At 38.9% G+C, this 22,190-nt stretch overlaps 1 protein-coding gene across 1 annotated transcript in view; it reads right to left on the minus strand.

Moving 5' to 3' along the window:
• Positions 1 to 1,575: 1,575 nt before the first annotated feature.
• Positions 1,576 to 22,190, minus strand: part of LOC124555215 (dnaJ homolog subfamily B member 9-like) — a 48,883-nt gene continuing 28,268 nt past the window's right edge. The window contains exon 4 of the mRNA XM_047129065.1: positions 1,576 to 2,351. Coding sequence (XP_046985021.1) covers positions 2,166 to 2,351 — 186 coding nt within the window. The 3' untranslated portion in view covers positions 1,576 to 2,165. The remainder of the gene's footprint in view (positions 2,352 to 22,190) is intronic.

Genomic DNA, 22,190 nt, shown 5'->3' on the forward strand with positions numbered 1-22,190 from the left:
CATTAAAGATCCTCCTACATAAACTAAAGTTTTATGAGACTGATGGTATAGCCGGCCAATGGATGTCTAACCAAAAGAATGCAGAAAGTAGTCTGCGGAGAAGTCACATATGGGATTCCACAAGGCTCAATTTTAGGCTAATGTTCCTCATATTTGTAAATTATCTTCCACCTAATATAGAAAAAGCAGAATTAGTTCTTTTTGCAGATGACACTAATATTGCAATCAATCCAAGCAAAAATACAGAAACAGAAGAAATGGTAAAGAATGATCTTAAAAGTGTAGACTAGTTTTCTGAAAATGGTCTTATTCTCAATTTTAAAAAGTCACAACCTATTCGGTTCCGTACAGCCTGGGGTACTATACCAATGGTAAGTGTAACTACATTAGAAACTTCAAAACTCTTAGGGGTCCATATTGATGAGAATTTAAACTGGAAGAAGCACATTTTGGAACTCCTTAAACAACTTATTTCATTTGCTCTTAGAATCATTGCAAATGTTGGGAAGAGAGAAATCAGCTGTTTGACATATTTTGCACATTTTCATTCAATAACAACATATGGAATAATGTTCTGGGTTAACTTGTCTTACAGAAAGAAAGTTCTGTTGCTCAAAATGTGTTTTAAGAATAATATGTGGTGCTTACCCACACTCGTCCTGTAGACATCTGTTTAAGGAGTTGAGCATTCTGGCTGCTGCATCATGGTGTATTTATTCCCTCATGGTTTTTTTTTTTTTTTTTTTTTTTTAAAGAATCCATAGCAATTCAAAAGGGAACAACAATGTTCATAATTAAAATACCAGAAGGGACAATTACATTCATTACTTTATTCCACATTAAGAGTGCTTTTAGCACAAAAAGTGGTGCACAATGCTGCAATTAAAATTTGAAAAAGTTTCTCCTTGGTGGATGGGAGGAGGGTGGGGCAGTGTCAATTTACAAATGTTCAGCATGTAGCCATATTTACAAATTAATTTATGATGTGAATGTAAAATAACTTGTTTTACATCATTACCATTTATCATGCACATGATAAATGGAACATTTAACTAACTAACTTACACACTGAGCAGAGGTGCAGTTGTTGGGCACATAATAATCAGTAAGTACAATCAGACAATACAACAGATTGACTGAGCACTCACTGAAGCTATCCTGTCTCAAATCACGTTATGCTATTTCATGACATATCTGGGGAGGTTTCTATCTTTTCTTAAACACACCAATCTAGAGAGACTGCAGTCTCTGACGTTATACCGAATGTATAAAACAAAGGACAGGCAAGTACTATGTATAATATGAAACTGGAACCATTATTGTAAATACCATGAGTATTTTCTCGAACAAATGGTCTCTGAAGGAAGAAGATCAGAGTTTAAAATCTGCCAAACTATAAAATTATGGGGAGACAGAATGTTCTGCCATTACTTACCTTCATGTGGCAAATTTCTGGTACTGTTCAGAAACACTTTTAAAAATGATAAAATTCTTCCTAACTTTCAGAACTGTTAGTTCCTTCCTCAGGGGGAAAATGAGGATAGTGTGCAAAGTTAACAGGCATTTATAAACATGTGGAACAACAAAACATTTAATTACATCATTGCAGAAACACACACTTTACAGTGATATATGAATTTTTAGTTACTTCTTCCACATAATTTTAACTTATGGTAAATTCACTCCTTCAAAAACAAAACAATACACAATGAATAACCTACTGTCAATCCTTTGACAATCTGTGGTGCAATAATATACACAAAAAGAACAGTTTAATTATGATGAAGCAGACAAATAATACTCTTGTAGTTGTTTTCAAGGAACTTCTCATTGAAACATTCCACTTTCACCTGTAAGTGATACAACCAAATTTCACAATTTGTGGCACATACATAAAGATTCCTTGTAAAACAAAACATCATCAAAAACTTCAAATATGCTTGTTTAGATGCAATGGTAATACTTCTATTTTACTAAGAATGATATACAGTCAATAATAAACAATTTAATTTCAGTCCTTGTGCAAAAAATGGAACTGTGATATAGTGGCAAGGAAGAGCAATAATAATACTAATAATATAATAATAATAATAATAAAAAGTCTCAACAAATTTACAGAATATTTAAACAATAAATTACAGCTGCTATGTGCACATCACAGGAACTTATGAACACTGAGTGTACGTGGTAACCATATTGCCAATGCGCTGCGTCACTGTCCTACAGCGACCACCAGAAAACTCTGAATGGCTCCTATGGGAGTGTTGTTGATTGTGACCATAGTGAGTTCCAAAGAATGAGCTCCCTACTTTGTGGTCAAATCCAGTATGACTGAAGAAAGGGGTGTCATCCTGCAACAAAGCATAAAGTTATTGTTTTCTAGATGATTACAATGTTTAAAGTTTTAAATTATGTATATTAAACTAAAGAACTACATTCAAATAAGATGACTGATCTGAAATCAATCACTGAAGATATCCAACCCTAGCTGTTAAATACAATACCTAATAAAATCATTTCTCACGGTTTTCCATTTCAAATGATTTGAAATCCACTAAATTTTTTACTATGCATTCATCTTCTTCATACCTTAATACCCACAGTAAATATTCTCATCATACAATCTCAAATTTTCTTTTGTATTTTCCTCTCTTCTTTTCATATCTGTTACCATAATAATGTGGTATCCTTAAGACAGATTCCATGAAGGTGTGTGTATACCTGGTAAGCTTTCCCTACAGCCATTATATACACATTTTGCAATTGTGACTGTCATCTTAGTTTCTCAGTTTTCCATACAGGAATAATTCAAATATTAACAGCTTGCTTGTTCTTAGTTTCCGAATGTTAATGTTTTATTTTGTACTCTTGTTATGTTTCACTGACATACATTACAAGTTTCTGCTTCAATCCTGCCCGACTTAGAAATGCAGAGATTTCAAAACCTGCAGAAAACAATTTCTTCTTTGCTGTTCCATTTTTATAACAAGTATGTCAAAATTATATTAATGTCAGCAGCTAGGAACTGATTAAATTTGTTGAGGAGTTGAATGGGTTTGGGATTGGCCATGTGCCAAAAGTAGTTGATTCAGACACTATATACTGAAGGGTTCAGTACAATTCATTACAATTACTATTTGCTACAGAACTTAAAATGGTGGAGAGTGGTCATTGTACATAATTATGGTGCGAACAACTTATAAGCATACGATATGTATGCTGAAATTTTAGACGAAATTAATAATGTTTTTAAATTGTTGTTCTTCCTCTTGCAAAAGCCACAATGCATTTCTGTTTGCCGTCTTTTTTTATACAAAATAAACAGTATTTCAATATTGTGTACAGTTTTATTTGTCTGATAGGGAGAATTTGTGAATGTTGTGTGAAAAAAATAAGTTTTATGCAACAAAGAGCTTCATAAAAACCAGGATATGACCTCGAGCCTTGTCTACAACTTCCGAGAATGATACTTTCACCATTAACCCATTACACTTAATTAGCAACTTGTTACAGTCATTATATCCCATATTACAGGAAACTTAATGCATCAAATTTTTTTCCAAAATCTGCAAATTGTTAAAAGCTAAAAGTCAAAGCTGCTGTCTTGCTTCATCTCCAATGATGAACGTCTGGACAAAATTTTGTCCGAACAGTGTCCACAAAAATGCATCACCTGAATAATAAATACATTGTCCTGTCTAGTTTGACCATATTTTTAAGAAATAGCCTTCTATTAAAATGCCATTACCAAAAAATGCAACACCAATATGTCAGTAAAGACACTGTTTAAACACATTAGCAGGACCTATGACAGAACATGAAGAGAGGAAGCTTATCTGCATCCACCAGGGAAGTCTTTCAGTGTATGCATTATACAAGAAACTGAAGGAGGTTAGAAGAAAAGTTCAGGGCTTTTTCTGTTACAAGAATGGGGAGATTTGAGAAGAGTTTGATATTATATAGCTTGTTGTGCACAAAGTATCATTCCAACAGAAAAGCAACAAAATATGAAGTTTCTGCAACAGAAAACAACTGTGTTACCAGTTTATTAGTGTGCACAAAATATACAGTACTGGTAACCATTTATTGAGATGAATGCAATTCAAACATGGAGAACAATGCATGCATACCTGATACACATATTTCCCCAGGAAACTGTGACAGAAGTTGTCACAGGAAAAAAACTATCAGCAAAATCCAGGACTATGAAGCTGTTTACTACACATGTCAGAACCTTCTATACGGATTATGATATTCAATGCTTTGAGGTATGACAACACAATGAGGGAGGTAGATCAGTAACTCTAGACTGCACATTTCTGAAGATACAGCATGATGATGATGCATACAAACAGAAAGTAAAAAATAAAATCATGTTTACTGTCAGGTCTACAACTTTTGACAAAAAGATAAATTCTATGGAAATATCTAAAATAGTACAACAGATACATTTTGCTAACTGGTCAACGCAATAAAAATAAGATGAGCAAGCCACTCCACAGTTTCTTTTTTACAGATTTTACTACACTTGTCTTGTCAGCAGCTGAAACAGAAGGCAAGCCCTCACTTAATTTTGCTTCTCCCCTCACATCCAAATATAAATCGCACTATGGCTCACAGTTATTTGCGTGGCACAAGTATCACAGACTGGGGAATGTCCTCCTTCCAGAGTAGGAAGCCAGCACGAGTATATAAACAGGGGCTGTAAAAGTCATTTACATCAGATTGCATAGTTTGTTAATAAGTTCACAGACTGAGTTCTAGAATAACGTAACACCTCATGTCGTGATAGTCACCCACAGCTTAAAAGTTTAACCCTCGTTGGGTAAGTCTGAGCTCTAAACAGTGCACGTGAGAGCTGGTCCATATATACTACGGTACATGATGTGTACAGAATAAACAAGTAGAGATTCAACCTCAAGGCCCTAGTTGCACACTTTTGTCCCTGTGAACATTCTGCCTCCCCCACCCCCTATCCAGTAACTGAAGATTGTACACAACTCAAATGCAGAAATCATGTAAATATAATTGTGGAAAACAGGTACTGTAATGTAAATAATGTCTCAAAGAGTGTACATAATACACTGATGAGCCAAAACATTACAACTGCTCATCATGAGGTTGTATGCCACCTGGTGGTGATGCGTGTGCATGACTCGGTAAGGGGAGTATATAGGCAGAGCAGACACAAATGGAGAAACATTCTACTGACAATTCGGGTTACAAATGGGAAAATCAATTACATAAGTGATTCTGACACATTGCTTTGGCCAAGCACCTGAGAATTAGTATCTCAGAAATGGCAAAGCTAGTCTGCTGTTCAAACACTGCTGTTGTCAGTATCTATAGTAAGTGGTGGAAAGATGGTGAAACCATAAGTAAGTGACAAGGTGTTGGATGTCCACACCTCCTCACAGAATGCCTGCTCTGTGGCAGATCTGAAAACAGAATACAACGGCATGTTTTGGAGAACACCATAGGCATATATTGTTGAACATGAGGCTTTACAGCTGACAACCCCTGTGCGTTCCCATCGTTGCACAGCAGAATAGTAAGTACAAGAATAAAATTTAGTTACAAAACAACGGAGATGTTGCTAAGTGGGGCATGTCTGCTGGCTACACAATGGTGTCTTAACTAAATGTCAACAAAGTTGTCCAAAGTACAAATAAGCTAGGCACACCAAGACAAGAAGAACAGATTTAGCACTTCAGCAACAGTGCAGAATAGACAGCATGTGTTCCTGTAATGAGGCTAAAGAACACCTTTCAGGATGCAAACTTTGCATAATGGAATGCTCTGAAACCCTGAAGTTCAACAGCAGAGCAACCGAGAGCACTGATAGGCTAAGAAAACAAGAGCACATCTGGTCATCAGTGTGGAGTAGATCACATTATCATTTGCTATAAAACCTCTGCTCTGTTCACAACCCTTCCCCCACTATTCCCCACAAGCTTGTTCTCTGAGTTAGGACATTCCAACAGTCCATCTGTATTACAGATACTGATGGAAGACCCACTCTATTAAGTAACAAGATCCTCTGGCGAACTTAACAGGTGTCTACAAGCTGCTGCCAACTTGGAGTCCACTGCTGCACTTCTGATCTGCAAACCAGATTCCTGCTGGTCACAATGGTGCGTGACTGAGAATGGAGTCAGGTTGATCTTCTGTGGATGAAGAACCATTCTGCCATCTGCAATCTGTTCAACTTAAGTGCTGGGCCACCTATGTTACCACTACTCTGTCAGTAGCTGTACCACCTTACTGGCTGGGTGTTGAGGCTGCCATTTGGGCTGTCCTTTGTGTTGCTGCTGGGTCTTCCCCCTGCACACTGTCTCTCTCAACAACCAGCAGCAAGGGCAACCAGATTACTAGGGTCGATCCTCAGTGCAGCTTCACTCACTCATCAGGAGTGCTGAGGCTCTTACGGAAGTCCACAACCATTCCAGGTTGCGAGGACACACAGCCACTCCATCATCCTGTGACGGGGCCGCAGCACTTACCACAGGCAATGGAGGACCCATGTTCAGCAAGTTCCTCGTGCTTTCAAGCAACGCAGACTCAGCAGTCACTGCTAGGCAATGCTGGGAAGGAGATGGAGTGGCTGGAAAACTCTCACCAATAAATGATTGCTAATTGAATGATGTTTAATGATTTTTCATTAGCATCCTGGCACTTGACAAGATCACTCGTCCACACTCTGTCAACCTCCTGATAACAATGCGATCCTGGCTCAGGTCATGACACTGATGTCAGCAGTGGTTCTGGCATACTAAATTTGAATCAGAAAGTGGTTCTAACATGCCACGTGGTGTCAGGAGAACTTGCTGTCTTACACATTGAATGCCTGAGGCACTGACATTGGCTGTCACCACCGTCAATGAGCCACATCTGTACATTAACAGCCGCCAGCATTTGTCATCACATGGTTTTGAGTGACCAAATTTTTGTTGACCTGTTTTCTTTTTCTTTTGTTTTGGGACCATGTTGATTCAGAAGGATCTGCATAGTAATTTGAAATTGACATTGTATAGGCCACAACAGCCTGAAAACCTATCACAGTCCAGGCGTACCTGTAGGGAAGAACATTTACGCCAGACTAGGTGCCAGTTTTGTAATTTATCATGGCACGAGCTACTGTATATTATGACCATGTCAGTAACATGTGAAACTTTTAGACAATTTGGTCATGAAGCATGGCAGTGCAATGAATCTTGCTGAGCTAAGGAACTTAGGAAAGATTAGTATAGTTATTTTTGCTTATTGATGTGTCAGTATAAAGGGATCCCATGTGTTGTGAGGTGTAGTTCAAAATGGATGTTACACAATGATCAAACACATTCAGTAACTTTGAATGAAACCATTGAAGTTTTGAAAAATCAGATAGTCACTTTACCAGAGATAAAACAGAAAGCAGCCATGCTAATGAAGAAATGCAACGGAATTAGAAACATTACATGCAGCAACTGGGCTGATGCAAGCACATGGAGGAGATAACAACAATGTAGTTAGCATCCTTATTCCATCTATTGATTCAATGGTAGCTAGTCTCGGTACACTTTTTGTGGGAAAACATATGAGGGTGCATCAGATTTTCTGGATGATGTCAAGGAAGCAGCTTGCTTAGGGAACTGGTCCGATGCAACATGTATATCTATGGCTAAGTTACGGTTAGCAGGTGATGCTAAAATGTATGTCACATGCTATGAAACTATTTGTGAGGTCTGAAGGACTAACCCAATGCTATTGTAAGCAAAATATTGCTTGGATTTTTCCGTTCACAGAAAAGCTCATGGGTTTAATGCAGAAACATAATGAATCAGTAAGAGCATTCTCTGATATGATCCTTAAGCTGAACTCACAGACTTACACAATTATGCAAAATGCAGAGGTGGGGAGCAGAGAATAGGGCCTTTGATGTATTTGTGAGAGGTATTTCAGCAGATATGTCATGAAGGGTAGGGATGGAGAATTCTAGTGATTTGTTGTTTGCTCTCAGAATTTCCACACAGAGGAAACAGGTTTTGCAACTTGAAAACCGGTGTGACTGAGGTATTTTCTCCCCTGATGTTAAATGCAACACATGTTGACAAAAGGGCCACACGAAGAGGCAGTGTCACCAACCACAGTGCTCTGAATCTGGTGAGGATGGGCGTAAGTTGTGTGACTGCAAAAATAGTAAGCAGGAGACGCACAAAAAGAAGAAGAAGAAGAAGAAGAAGAAGACGTCGAAGAAGAAGAAGAAGAAGAAGAAGAAGAAGAAGAAGCATTTGTTAAATGCTAACAGGAGTGCCTTGACCATCGGAGGCCATTCCCAATAAAACAGTGCATTGCAAGAATGATTGCAGACTTGCTCAGTTGCTATAGTAGCCAATAAGAGACAAATTCTTGATAGACAAGGTTGCACATGTGTCAGTTGTTAGTCTGGACCTCTTAGGTAGGAAGAGACTTCGTTTCCGCAATATAGGTTGCACAGAGTGGGTAAAAATGAAGTAATATCATTGGGGACAAAACTATTCACTTTTAGCATTAGTGCTGAAAAGTTTAAGGAGCATGTGGAGGTGGTGCCCCATGTTGGTAAGGGGTACTGTGAAATCCTCAGACTTGATTTTATGAATAAACATTGCACAATAACTGAGCTTTTGTGGCGCACAACTGAGCTTTATGGAACTTTGTTTCTGTTAGGGGAGAAAGCTGCCAGTGAAAAAATATTGCAAGGTGCACCTGTCATGAAGGCAGTACCAGCAAAACTGTGCATATATACACTAAAGGTTAATCTGCAGGTTAAAGTACCAGCAGGTACAAGAAAATTGATCTGGTTTAGTGGGGGTACAGACTTATTGAGGGAGCTGTTCTACATGGTAGAACCACTGATCTGCAATGAAGTGTTAGATAAGTCGCATTGTATGGTGTGCAGGAGCATAGTATGTATTTCGATTACAGATAAATAATTTATAGTTACCATGAGTTTAGACAATTTTGGCACGAACTAGGTGAGTTTTCCAATGAGCCTAATAGTCACCAGTTATGATGCTGACAGATTGGATGGCAGCTGCAGCCACAAGCATATCGTTAACAATTCTGCACTACGTGAGAAAGTTTAACACTTGCAACACAAAGATATTGAAGGGATGGAAGCTTTATTGTTTAGGTTCACATATTTGTTCTATACAGAGGGTCCATTACTGGTGGCATCAATTACACAGCACAGGACACCAACAGGGAGCGCCGGCCAGGGTGGCCGAGCGGTTGTAGACGCTACAGTCTGGAACTGCGCTACTTCTTTGGTCGCAGGTTCGAATCCTGCCTCGGGCATGGATGTGTGCGAAATCCTTAGGTTAGTTAGGTTTAAGTAGTTCTAAGTTCTAGGGGACTGATGACCTCAGCAGTTAAGTCCCATAGTGCTCAGAGCCATTTTGAACCAACAGGGAGCTATGCTCCAGCATATATAAGAAACCATACAGGGTCCCAAATCAATTACAACCAGTGATGGGAAATTTATTGATTCATTGACAAGCTGTTGCCTGATGGAATCGTTGAGGATATATAGTCCCTGAAATGTAAATATTGTCATTGTGCCCAAAAAGTCATTGGATGGTACCAAAAAATACAGGTTCTCTTGCGATTATCACTTCTTAAGTGCAGATGCATATCCCATCCCAAGTATCATGGTAACATTCGCTAATCTTGCTCAACATAAATAATTTTCGACTATGGATTTGAAGAGCGACTACAACCAGCTTGTGGTAGTTCTGGAAGACCTGCCAAAGACAGCATTTTTCGCAGGGAAATTATCAGTATCATAGGACACAGTTTGGACTAAAAAAAACACACTAGCTACACTTAAGAAACTCTTAGATGGAGTGCTTCATAGAGTGAAACTTAGAAATGCATGGTGTATCTTTATGACATAATCATATTTGCAAAGGACACGCAAGAACTTGTGAAATCATTGGAAGGAGTCTTTAAATGACTACGAAGAGCCAACTTAACACTCAGTGCTGATAAGTGCCATTTAGCTCAAACGGAAGTAAATTATCTAGAACATGTGATCAGCCAGAAAGAGTAAAGGTTGATCCACATTTATTATCAGCAGTACATGATTTTGTACCATACAAACTACAAAACAGTTACAATGTTTTTAGGCCTGTGTAATTACGAGGCGTGTTCAAAAAATTCCAGAACAATCGTATTTTCACGTCAATAGTGTGTTGATGCAGCATGCTGTTGGCATCCCTGCACATGCTTGCATTTAATGTGTACCAGCTGGAAGTTTCATTGTTGTATGTCTGTTAGTTATTGTTCAGTGCTGTATCGAGTAGAAAATTGTGTCACACAGTTTGCATATTTCGAGGTGGCAGAATTAGAGGAGCATTAAATTTTGTGTGAAACTTGAGAAAACCTTTACAGAGACATACCAAATGATGCAAGAAGCCTATGGTGAAGAGCACTTGAGCCATAATCAGCGTTTAAAAAATGGCGGGATGGAACTTAAAGATGATCCTTGTTCAGGACATCATCTGATGTCTACTGAAAATGATCATGTCTGGAACGTCAATGAAATTGTGCATGCCAGTCGAAGGCTGCCTGTCCAAGAGATTGCAGAAGAATGTAACATTTCAGTTGGATCATGTCATGAAATCCTGCCACAGCATCTTGGAATGCAGTGTTGCTGCCAGGTTTGTCCCACGGCTCAGGAGTCAAGACCAGAAAGAACTTTGCCCTGCAATCTGTGAAGAGCTTTTGGATAATGCAAATGAGAACAAGATGTTCCTTAATAGAATCATAATTGGTGATGAGATGCAGGTCTACAGTTATGGTATTGAAACCAAGGTCCAATCTTCACAAAGCATCAGGAAATGTTCTCCAAGATTTAAGAAGCGTGTCAGGTCAGGTCAAATGTCAAAGCCATGCTGATAGTTTTCTTTGACTTTGAAGGATTAGTCCATGAACTCATGCCACAGGGAAAAACTGTTAATCGATGGTACTATCAGGACGTGTTGCGATGACTACAAGAAAATGTGAGAAGGAAACAGCTTGAAATGTGGTGAGACAATTCATGGCTCCTGCACCACAATAATGCACTCTCACATTCATCCCTGTTACTGCGTGACTATTGCACAAAAAACGAAATCACTATGTTGTCTAATCCTCCGTACTGTCCAAACCCGGCCCCTGCAGACTTTTTCTTTCTTTCTTTCTTTCGTTTCCAAAGTTGAAATCCCCCTTGAAAGGATGAAGATTTGCAATGATGGACGAGATAAAAGAAAAACTGCAGACAGCGCTCCGCACAAACCAGCAAGAGGCGTACAAAGACTGCTTCTGGAAGCAGAAATGGTGTTGGGAATGGTGTATCAATGGTGGAGCAGAGTATTTCAAAGGAGATCATGCACAATAAGTAAAAGGTAGGCATAGATGAACTTTGTCCACAAAGTTCCACAATTTTTTGAGCAGACGTCATATTATAGGAAATTTGCACAAATTGCTAAGCCCTTGAACTGTCTACTAAGGAAAGGAGTAAATTTCAAGTGGTCAGTAGAGTGTCAAGCTCCATTAGAAAAACTGAAGCATGCTTTAGGATCCAATTCTGTGCAGGTATTTCTAACTTCGAACCAGAGTCAATCCTTTCTTGCGATACAACAACTGGTTGTGTTCTGAGCCAAATCATGGATAATAAGAAATATCCAATGGCTTATGCATTGAGACAGTTGAATAAAGCAGAGTGCAATTATTCAACAATAGAAAAAGAGATGTTAGCTGTTATTTACGATGTTACCCACTTTCACTGTTATTTGTATGGCCAGACATTTAAGGTAGTGACTGATCATGTTTCTCCTAAGTGGCTATTGGGATTGAAAAAAAACTTCCAGGAAATTAACATGGAGGGCATTGAAACAGTTTCATTATGAGATAGTGCATACACCTTGGCAAGTGCACATTAACACATATATGCTAAGTAGAAAAATTGGAGTTCTGCAAGCACTAGGCAAAAGCTTGTGGCAGAAAGCAGAAGCAACAGACATACACTGTTGGGCTTTTAGGTCTCATCCACAGTTTGTGATGCATGACAGTTTACTGTTCAGAAGTACGGACCATGCGTAGCGTGTCCTTCATCGTTTGGATGTGAAGTTTTGCAACAGGCTCATGATCGTTTGTTGGCAGGTCATGAAGGACATAGAACGACAAATACACACACAGCGGAAAAATTTTGATGGAGGGCCAGAGAGCAAGATGTTGACCAGTATGTGAAAGACTGTGTGCTCTGTGTGCAAAGAGCAGATTTGAGTCACCGACACATACCACTGCAAAGATTACCACAAGCGACACAACCTTCTGAAACATTTGGTTTAGATATCTTTGACCTTTTAATAGAATTGCAGCTAGTAACTAGTCAATTCAAATGATAGAGGATCATTTTCCCTGGTTCATAGCAATTGCAGCAATTTCACACCAGTGAGCAAGTACAGCCATTAATGCAATCCTTAATAATTGGATAATGACATTTGACATTCTTGATACTATAATTATAGATCAGGATACAAATTTTGTGCCACACCTTCTGAACCAGATGTGTCGCCCGCCTGCTTCATAACTGACATATTAGCCCTTTCCATCCACAAGCAAATGGTTGTACTGTACAGGTCCACCGTACGATTTCAAAGAGGATAAGCCATTATGTGAAAGTGAACACAGTAATTGGGATACATATTTGCAATATTTTGTCTAAGCATATAATTCACAAATACACAGTAGTACAGGACCGTCACCATGAAAGGTCGTATACAGTAAAAAGATGCAATCTCCTTTCGAGGTTCTGAAACCTAAAATAGATGCAAATGTGGAGTCAGTGAAGAACTGTGTGAAACAGATCAGATATGTTTTGCGAAAGGTCAAACAAGAGAATATAAAGGCACTCTAACACCAAGAGAAGATGGGGCAATGTATAGGGAAATTAAAATGGTATGAAGGTGGTCAGTGGGTTTTTGTAACTAATGCACATCAAAAGCAAGAATGAAAAAGTTTTTAACTAAGTACCAGCATCCATTATTAGGTGAGAGATGATATTGCCAGTGACCGTGAAGATACAGTTTCTTTTGAAAACATTGATCATTTCTGTACACTGAGTCAAACTATACAATGGAGTGGTAAACATTTTGCCACATATTCCAATATCACAGGATGTCAAAACTTTAGGAAGGTGAAGAAGCCAGGAATTAAAACTGTTTAGGATTCATGCAGTGTACCACATGTGTTAAGACCACATGTTTAGTTTCCTTTTGTTAACTGTGCACATTTGTTTTTGTTTCAAACAGTGGGATTTGATTTGTTTTCTTCTGTTTTTTCCCCCTTGTTTATGCTGGATAGTTTAATGAGTTCATATTGTGTAGTATTCAGTAGTATTTTGTTATGCACCAAAGCTTTTGGAAGGAGGGAGGGAAAATGATGAGAAATTCCTTTTTCTCAGGTGGTATGCTAGCACAGGTGGCCAAGATTCATCATTCATCATACAGAGATTTTGCTGCTTCTATTATCTCGTACAGTGGATAGAACCAACCTCTTAAATCTGCAGTTGTGTTCCCAAGACCCAACATCCTGTTAACCAGCCATAAGTGAATGCTTGGTTTAACTCTGAATATTTGTAAAATGAGTAATGAGGTGCAAGAGTTAGAAGATACCTTTGGGGAACTGCAGAAAGAAGCTAAGGAAAAGGGAATTCTAGCAGAGATGGAGGAGGAATCTAGCGGGTTGCAACCGAGGCAGGTAACTGACTGGCGCCAAGAACATTGATTTGGAAAAAGAGAGGATGGATAAACACAAGTGGGGAAACTTTTAAAGCAGTGTTTGGAACAGCAGATGATGAGGATATTCAAAATTTAAATAACACCCTAGGCCAGGTACAAGTAGTAGCAAGCATTATGAAGAGTTTGGTGGAATGGCATACCAAGCGACTGAGGAATTGGGAACAAGCTGTACTAAATAACACAAGAGTGGTACAGAAACTGACAATGGATTTGATGCAGTACAGTAGAAGCATTAAGCAGATTATAAATGAATCTTAGAAGGGTACAGAACCAACCACAGGAAATAGATGGGCAAATAGTTGTAGCCAGACTTTTACGGATTTTGGCAGATAGTTACAATGAAACAAGATTGGTGAGAGAAACATTGCAAGAAGCTGTTTTTCGTGCCATAAATGCACAGCTAAGCACAACAATATTGTAACCACAGCAGTTCTTAGCAGCACTACAAGAAGCACAAAAGGATTTTATAACTGAGTTACAGCATATAGCAGAACCAACTGATGGCAACTTAGCAATATTTTACGTGTCAGTAGCTGATGTGAAAACAGATGTAGTGCGACTACACATGTCAATACATTTTCCGGTAACAGGTTTAAACACCCGACATCAAAATTGTATTATACACCATTAAACCGTGAAGTGGAACACAGTAAGAAAATGGGTACAAGTACGCACTGTGAAGTACTGATAATTTTGAAGAACAGAGAAACATTTGTGCTGTTGTCCACAGAAGAGTTACAGATCTTCCAGTGGAAGATATTACAGTCAGTCTGACCAGAGTAGTCACAAGAGACATGCGCATGTAAAGTACAATTGTTCCTTGGGAAGTCTGAAGCAACAATGTGTCGGAGGTAAGTATTCACCCCTCGTGTGCATTTTCAAGGAATAAATGCACACGGGATATATTTGTTATACATTTTGGAGATCATAATAAGAAAAGAAAGCCACTGGGTATGTCCAAAACAGAGTTTAAAAAATGGTACAATCTTAATAAATGGAATGGTTTGCAATATAGCTGGAACAATATTTCGCTTACCAGCAACAATTACAGGTACAGCAGTAATCGAGTTGCCAAACTCTTTGCTGTTTTGGCCAGGGAAGAGGGGAGAAATATTGCCAGGCCAAAACAGAACATTTTTAAATGATACCATAAACCTAGATATTCTTCTCTTAGTAGACCAACTACTAGAATCACAGAAAGTGTATTTCTGCAGAAAAGATGTTACAACACGTCCAACAGTACTACACGAAGCAGCAGAACCAGGTTATAAACTTAAGCACTTCAGCTACTAGTACGTTAACAATTCTGATTGCCATTTGTGTAATTTATGATTCCTACACGAGGAAGACTATACTACACCCAGAATTATCTGTGCATGAGTTACCTATTGCTTGGTTTAGCAATATAACAGGAAACACAATGGAGTAGTTAGAGCGAATCATACGTCTAAGCACTAGAAAGTAGGATTAAGGAACTAAATAGGAATTAGTACAATATTTTAAGGGGATTAAGATTTGTGATGTTGACTTCAATTTTTATAACAGAAATAGTCCAAGACGGAGGGATTAGAAAGACATGTAGACTAGTACAAAAGCGTGAATATACAGGACGAACTTTTTAAGGCTTGGGGAATGTTGCACAGCAGAATAGTTAGTAAGTGCAGGAATAAAATTTTGTTAAGAACCAACCAATATGTTGCCAAGTGAGTTGAGTCTGCTGACTATGCAATGGTGATGAAACCAAATTTCAACACAGGTATGCCCGAAGTAGAAACATAGGGGCAGTTTATTTTATCAGACTTTGCAAGACAGAAGCCAAGAACACACTTCAACACTCCAACAACAGTGAAGAACAGACAGAACAAGTTACCACAATGAGGCTAAAATAAGTAACTTCACTTCAGAGACATCACAAGAACACTTTACAGGATGCAAACTTCACATATAGGAACACTAAAACCCTGAAGTTGAGCACTAGAGAAGCTGAGAGCACTGACAAGCTCAGAAAATGAGAGCACATTCGGTCATCAGTGTGTGTGTGTGTGTGTGTGTGTGTGTGTGTGTGTGTGTGTGTGTGTGTTGGGAGGAGGGAGGGGGAGGGGGAGATCACATCATCACCCATTACAAAATCTCTGCCCTCCTCAACCTCATTCTCAGAGGTAGGCCACTCCATCTGAATTACGGATACTGATGGAAGACCTGATGCTATGGCGAATTCAAAAGGTGTCTATAAGCTGCAGCCACCTCGGAGTCCACTGCTGCACTCCTGACCTAGAAGCCATATTCCTGCCAGTCACAATGGTAACTGACTGATGATGGGTTCCAGGTTGATCTTCCATGGATGAAGAACTGATCTGCCCATCTGCAATCTGTTCAACTTAGGCACTGGACACCTAGCACCTGTGTTGCCACTATTGGGACAATACAAGTACCGCCTTACTGGCTGGTACTCTGCACTGCAGAAGGATAAAAAGTACTTCAACAGTAAAGTAAGGCGAATTGTGTCCCCTCTAAATCTGGACCAAATGCCAGCGATTGTGCATTAGAGCAGCAATGATACTGAAGGGTATGATAATCAAGCAATGCACTAATTTTATTTCGCAACATGAGAAGAACCTGAAATTTAGTTTACTTTTATGGGCAAGTTACTAAACAATATTATGTGGGATACTTTGGTGGTGCTTCAATGCCACGTAGCTGTATTTTCCTTTGACAGTAATGAAGACAAAGTGCTGCAGCAATAACTTAAGTAAACATGAAGCAAATAAGCTGAGATTTTTACAATTATGTCACAAGTGCTATATAAGAAACAAATTTAAATGCTGTAAACAGTGAGCCTGCTAAGAAGCTGGGTGAGAGCTATTAATTATATCTTAGGGAGCAACTAACCAAGATATACTGCAACACCCAATCAAAACATTGTATGCATTATGAAGCTGCATGGATAAACAGTCTCAAATGGAACATGGTAACTATTAACCCGTTGTATCCCAACAATTGAAAAAATTAATTTTTTTTTGCAAAATTAACCTTTTCATAGTAAGAATCCACAAAACCAGAAATAGAAAAAAATAAACAATGAATTCTTTGAAGGAGGTGGTTTCACTTTAGAACACCTAGGACTTACAGTTTTCAATGACCCATCAGTTCATGTGATATGACAAGCAACTTTACATTTGTTATAGACACAATCCCACATTTTGAAACTTCCATGAACTCATAAAGTGTAAAACAAACTATAGTCCTAAATAACAAGCAAAACTGGTCAAAAAATTTAATAAATTTGCATCAAAAGTACGTACTGCTCCAGTGGCTTCATTTCCAAACCACTGATAAAAGCAGTACTAAAAATCAAATTTACTTCACAATAACTTTAGATATACTTACTATCTTTGCCAAGGATCTAATACAATAAAAAAAGGGGAGGTCATCATCTCCAACAATAACATAGCACTATCTCCCCGCTGATTGTTGCTTTGAATGCTATATGTGACTGCTACAATGCACTACATTTGTGAGAGTACCTCAGTGTACCACAGGATGTCTGTCTTGCAATAGCATCAGTGGTTTCACGCAAAAGGTACTGATACTTCAAAACAAAATTAATAAAAATGATGTTTTGAGATGGAAACCTGGTGCTCAAAGGATTAAGGGAAAGCTGAGTACAACATGTAAAGAATAACAGGAACATGATTGGATCAAACTGATTTACTAATTTATTTACTGATTTACTTACTTTAATTTTATTCATATTTTGCAGCTTCAAATATGACTGTATTCGATAAACCAGAAGTATGAAGGTGTTTTTTTAATTCATACTTCCAGAAAATAATTATTTTTTATTGCTTTATTACTAGAACTGCATCATTTACCACTCATGACTGGACAGACTCCATCAAGATTACATACATCATGGTAGCATCTTTGAGGGGATGTGGACGGATTTAACTCTGGTTAATGAAATGATAGGAAAGAGTAAGAGTAGAAAAAACAATCTTGAATAGATATCACATTCCACCACTTATAATAGGGTCATTACCAACAGCGAGAAATCTGCAAAAATAATCACGGACTTCTTTAAATGTTGCACAGTTCAATAGTTGAATCAAAACATAGATGGTTAATAATTTAAATAATAGTATTCAAGAACTGGCGAGTATGAAGTCATTGCAGTGGTGTACCGTAGGTCTCTAGAAGAGCGTAGCGTTCCAAAGGTTTGGAAAAGGGCACAGATCATCCCTGTTTTCAAGAAGGGACGTCAAACAGATGTGCAGAACTACAGACCTATATCTCTAACGTCGATCAGTTGTAGAATTTTGGAACACGTATTATGTTCGAGTATAATGACTTTTCTGGAGACTAGAAATCTACTCTGTAGGAATCAGCATGGGTTTCGAGAAAGACAATCATGTGAAACCCAGCTCGCGCTATTCGTCCACGAGACTCAGAGGGCTACAGACACGGGTTCCCAGGTAGGTACCATGTTTCTTGACTTCCGCAAGGCGTTCGATACAGTTCCCTACAGTCGTTTAATGAACAAAGTAAGAGTATATGGACTATCAGACCAATTGTGTGATTGGATTGAAGAGTTCATAGATAACAGAACACAGCATGTCATTCTCAATGGTCAGAAGTCTTCCGAAGTAAGAGTGATTTCAGGTGTGCCGCCGGGGAGTGTCGTAGGACCGTTGCTATTCACAATATACATAAATGACCTTGTGGATGACATCGGAAGTTCACTTAGGCTTTTCGCGGATGATGCTGTGGTATATCGAGAGGTTGTAACAATGGAAAATTGTACTGAGATGCAGGAGGATCTGCAGCGAACTGACACTAGATGCAGGGAATGGCAATTGAATCTCAATGTAGACAAGTGTAATGTGCTACGAACACACAGAAAGAAAGATCCCTTATCATTTAGCTACAGTATAGCAGGTCAGCAACCGGAAGCAGTTAATTCCATAAATTATCTGGGAGTACGCATTAGGAGTGATTTAAAATGGAATGATCATATAAAGTTAATCGTCGGTAAAGCAGATACCAGACTGAGATTCATTGGAAGAATCCTAAGGAAACGCAATCCGAAAACGAAGGAAGTAGGTTACAGTATGCTTGTTTGCCCACTGCTTGAATACTGCTCAGCAGTGTGGGATCCTTACCAGATAGGGTTGATAGAAGAGATAGAGAAGATCCAACGGAGAGCAGCACGCTTTGTTACAGGAGCATTTAGTAATCGCGAAAGTGTTACGGAGATGATAGATAAACTCCAGAGGAAGACTCTGCAGGAGAGATGCTCAGTAGCTCAGTACGGCCTTTTGTTGAAGTTTCGAGAACATACCTTCACCGAGGAGTCGAGCAGTATATTGCTCCCTCCTACGTATATCTCGCGAAGAGACCATGAGGATAAAATCAGAGAGATTAGAGCCCACACAGAGGCATCCACGAACAATACGAGACTGGAATAGTAGGGAGAACCGATAGAGGTACTCAAGGTACCCTCCACCACACACCGTCAGGCGGCTTGCGGAGTATGGGTGTAGATGTAGATTTGATGTATTAAAAATCACCTACTTTGAATGTGTGTGGTCAAAGCTGCAAGTACAGCAATACAAAATGAACTTGCAAATGACTTTACAGAATGTCTACAGGGGAAGACAATTCTCGACACTGGAACTACTACTACTACTACTACTCCTCCATGCTTTATAGTAGTCAGTGACATGCCCCCACACTTCTCCTGGACGTTTTCTAATGTCATCAGTTTACCCTCTCAGCATCTCTCTGTTGCCCTCTATGCAACCATGAGTTTGCACATAGTTTTCCCATTACAAGTCCATGTGATGATAATATACACCAATTGTAAGCTACCTGTTTCTGGCACATCAAAAGCTTAGGTCTGAAAAACCTATTTAATGTATAAAAAGTACTTCATATTCTTACTCTTCTGTTAATTTCTTTCACTATCTTTCCAGGCATTACCTGTAACTGCCCTAAAAACAAAAACTTATCAACTGGTCCTATTATTTCATTGTCAGTTTGCACTAGTTTCTTTCTGATATGTTGATTATATACTACACTTAAGACAACTTTAAAAATACTAGTCCTGAAAGGGACATAATGCAGCTCTGGAAAATTTTAAAAATAAGACAGGTAAAAATCATTTCTCTCTTCTTTAATAATCAGCATCTAAAGCCTTCCACGATGAAAAAATGGTGGACAGAATTTCATGAGAGAAACCATAAGGAAGTAATAAAGTACAGTGAGGGGGGGGGGGGAGGAGTGCTGGAGACTCCCTGTGGCTAGTCCTGCAGTGGGAAGTCAACTTCTGTACCCAACAGGCAGTCCCCCAGTCTGTGTAGAATACTGGCAGAATGCTTGCACCCTAAAATGGTAAACAGATGTGATAAGACCACAATGACAGATGTGAACTCAGGGTAAATAAACCAATCTCTAACAAAACATAAAAACAGATCAGACATTTAGATATAGTCATCGTCGTTATCAGGAAAAAGAAAACTGGCGTTCTACGGATCGGAGCGTGGAATGTCAGATCCCTTAACCGAGCAGGTAGATTAGAAAATTTAAAAAGGGAAATGGATAGGTTAAATTTAGATATAGTGGGAATTAGTGAAGTTCGGTGGCAGAAGGAACAAGAGTTTTGGTCAGGTGAACACAGGGTTATAAACACAAAATCGGGTAATGCAGGAGTAGGTTTAATACTGAATAAAAAAAAATAGGAGTACGGGTAAGCTACTACAAACAGCATAGTGAACGCATTATTGTGGCCAAGATAGACACGAAGCCCACACCTACTACAGTAGTACAGGTTTATATGCCAACTAGCTCTGCAGATGATGAAAAAATTGAAGAAATGTATGATGAGATAAAAGAAATTATTCAGGTAGTGAAGGGAGACGAAAATTTAATAGTCATGGGTGACTGGAACTCTAGAGTAGGAAAAGGGAGAGAAGGAAACATAGTAGGTGAATACGGATTGGGGCTAAGAAATGAAAGAGGCAGCCGCCTGGTAGAGTTTTGCACAGAGCATAACTTAATCATAGCTAACACTTGGTTCAAGAATCATGAAAGAAGGTTGTATACATAGAAGAATCCTGGAGATACTAGAAGGTATCAGATAGATTATATAATGGTAAGACAGAGATTTAGGAACCAGGTTTTAAATTGTAAGACATTTCCAGGGGCAGATGTGCACTCTGACCACAATCTATTGGTTATGAACTGTAGATTAAAACTGAAGAAACTGCAAAAAGGTGGGAATTTAAGGAGATGGGACCTGGATAAACTGAAAGAACCAGAGGTTGTACAGAGTTTCAGGGAGAGCATAAGGGAACAATTGACAGGAATGGGGGAAAGAAGTACAGCAGAAGAACAATGGGTAGCTCTGAGGGATGAAGTAGTGAAGGCTGCAGAGGATCAAGTAGGTAAAAAAAAGAGGGCTAGTAGAACTCCTTGGGTAACAGAAGAAATATTGAACTTAATTGACGAAAGGAGAAAATGTAAAAATGCAGTAAATGAAGCAGGCAAAAAGGAATACAGACATCTCAAAAATGAGATCGACAGGAAGTGCAAAATGGCTAAGCAGGGATGGCTAGAGGACAAATGTAAGGATGTAGAGGCGTATCTCACTAGGGGGTAAGATAGATATTGCCTACAGGAAAATTAAAGAGACCTTTGGAGAAAAGAGAACCACTTGTATGAATACCAAGAGCTCAGATGGAAACCCAGTTCTAAGCAAAGAAGGGAAATCAGAAAGGTGGAAGGAGTATATAGAGGGCCTATACAAGGGCTATGTACTTGAGAACAATTTTATGGAAATGGAAGAGGATGTAGATGAAGGTGAAATGGGAGATACAATACTGCGTGAAGAGTTTGACAGAGCACTGAAAGACCTGAGTCGAAACAAGGCCCCGGGAGTAGACAACATTCCATTAGAACTACTGATGGCCTTGGGAGAGCCAGTCCTGACAAAACTCTACCATCTGGTGAGCAAGACGTACGAGACAGGTGAAATACCCTCAGACTTCAAGAAGAATATAATAATTCCAATCCCAAAGAAAGCAGGTGTTGACAGATGTGAAAATTACCAAACTATCAGTTTAATAAGTCACAGCTGCAAAATAATAACGCAAATTCTTTACAGACGAATGGAAAAACTAGTAGAAGCCGACCTCGGGGAAGATCAGTTTGGATTCCGCAGAAATATTGGAACATGAGAGGCAATACTGACCTTACGACTTATCTTAGAAGAAAGATTAAGGAAAGACAAACCTACATTTCTAGCATTTGTAGACTTAGAGAAAGCTTTTGACAATGTTGACTGGAATACTCTCTTTCAAATTCTAAAGGTGGCAGGGGTTAAAATGCAGG

Source organism: Schistocerca americana, chromosome X, assembly GCF_021461395.2.
Source record: "Schistocerca americana isolate TAMUIC-IGC-003095 chromosome X, iqSchAmer2.1, whole genome shotgun sequence".
NCBI classification, from domain to species: Eukaryota; Metazoa; Arthropoda; class Insecta; order Orthoptera; family Acrididae; genus Schistocerca; species Schistocerca americana.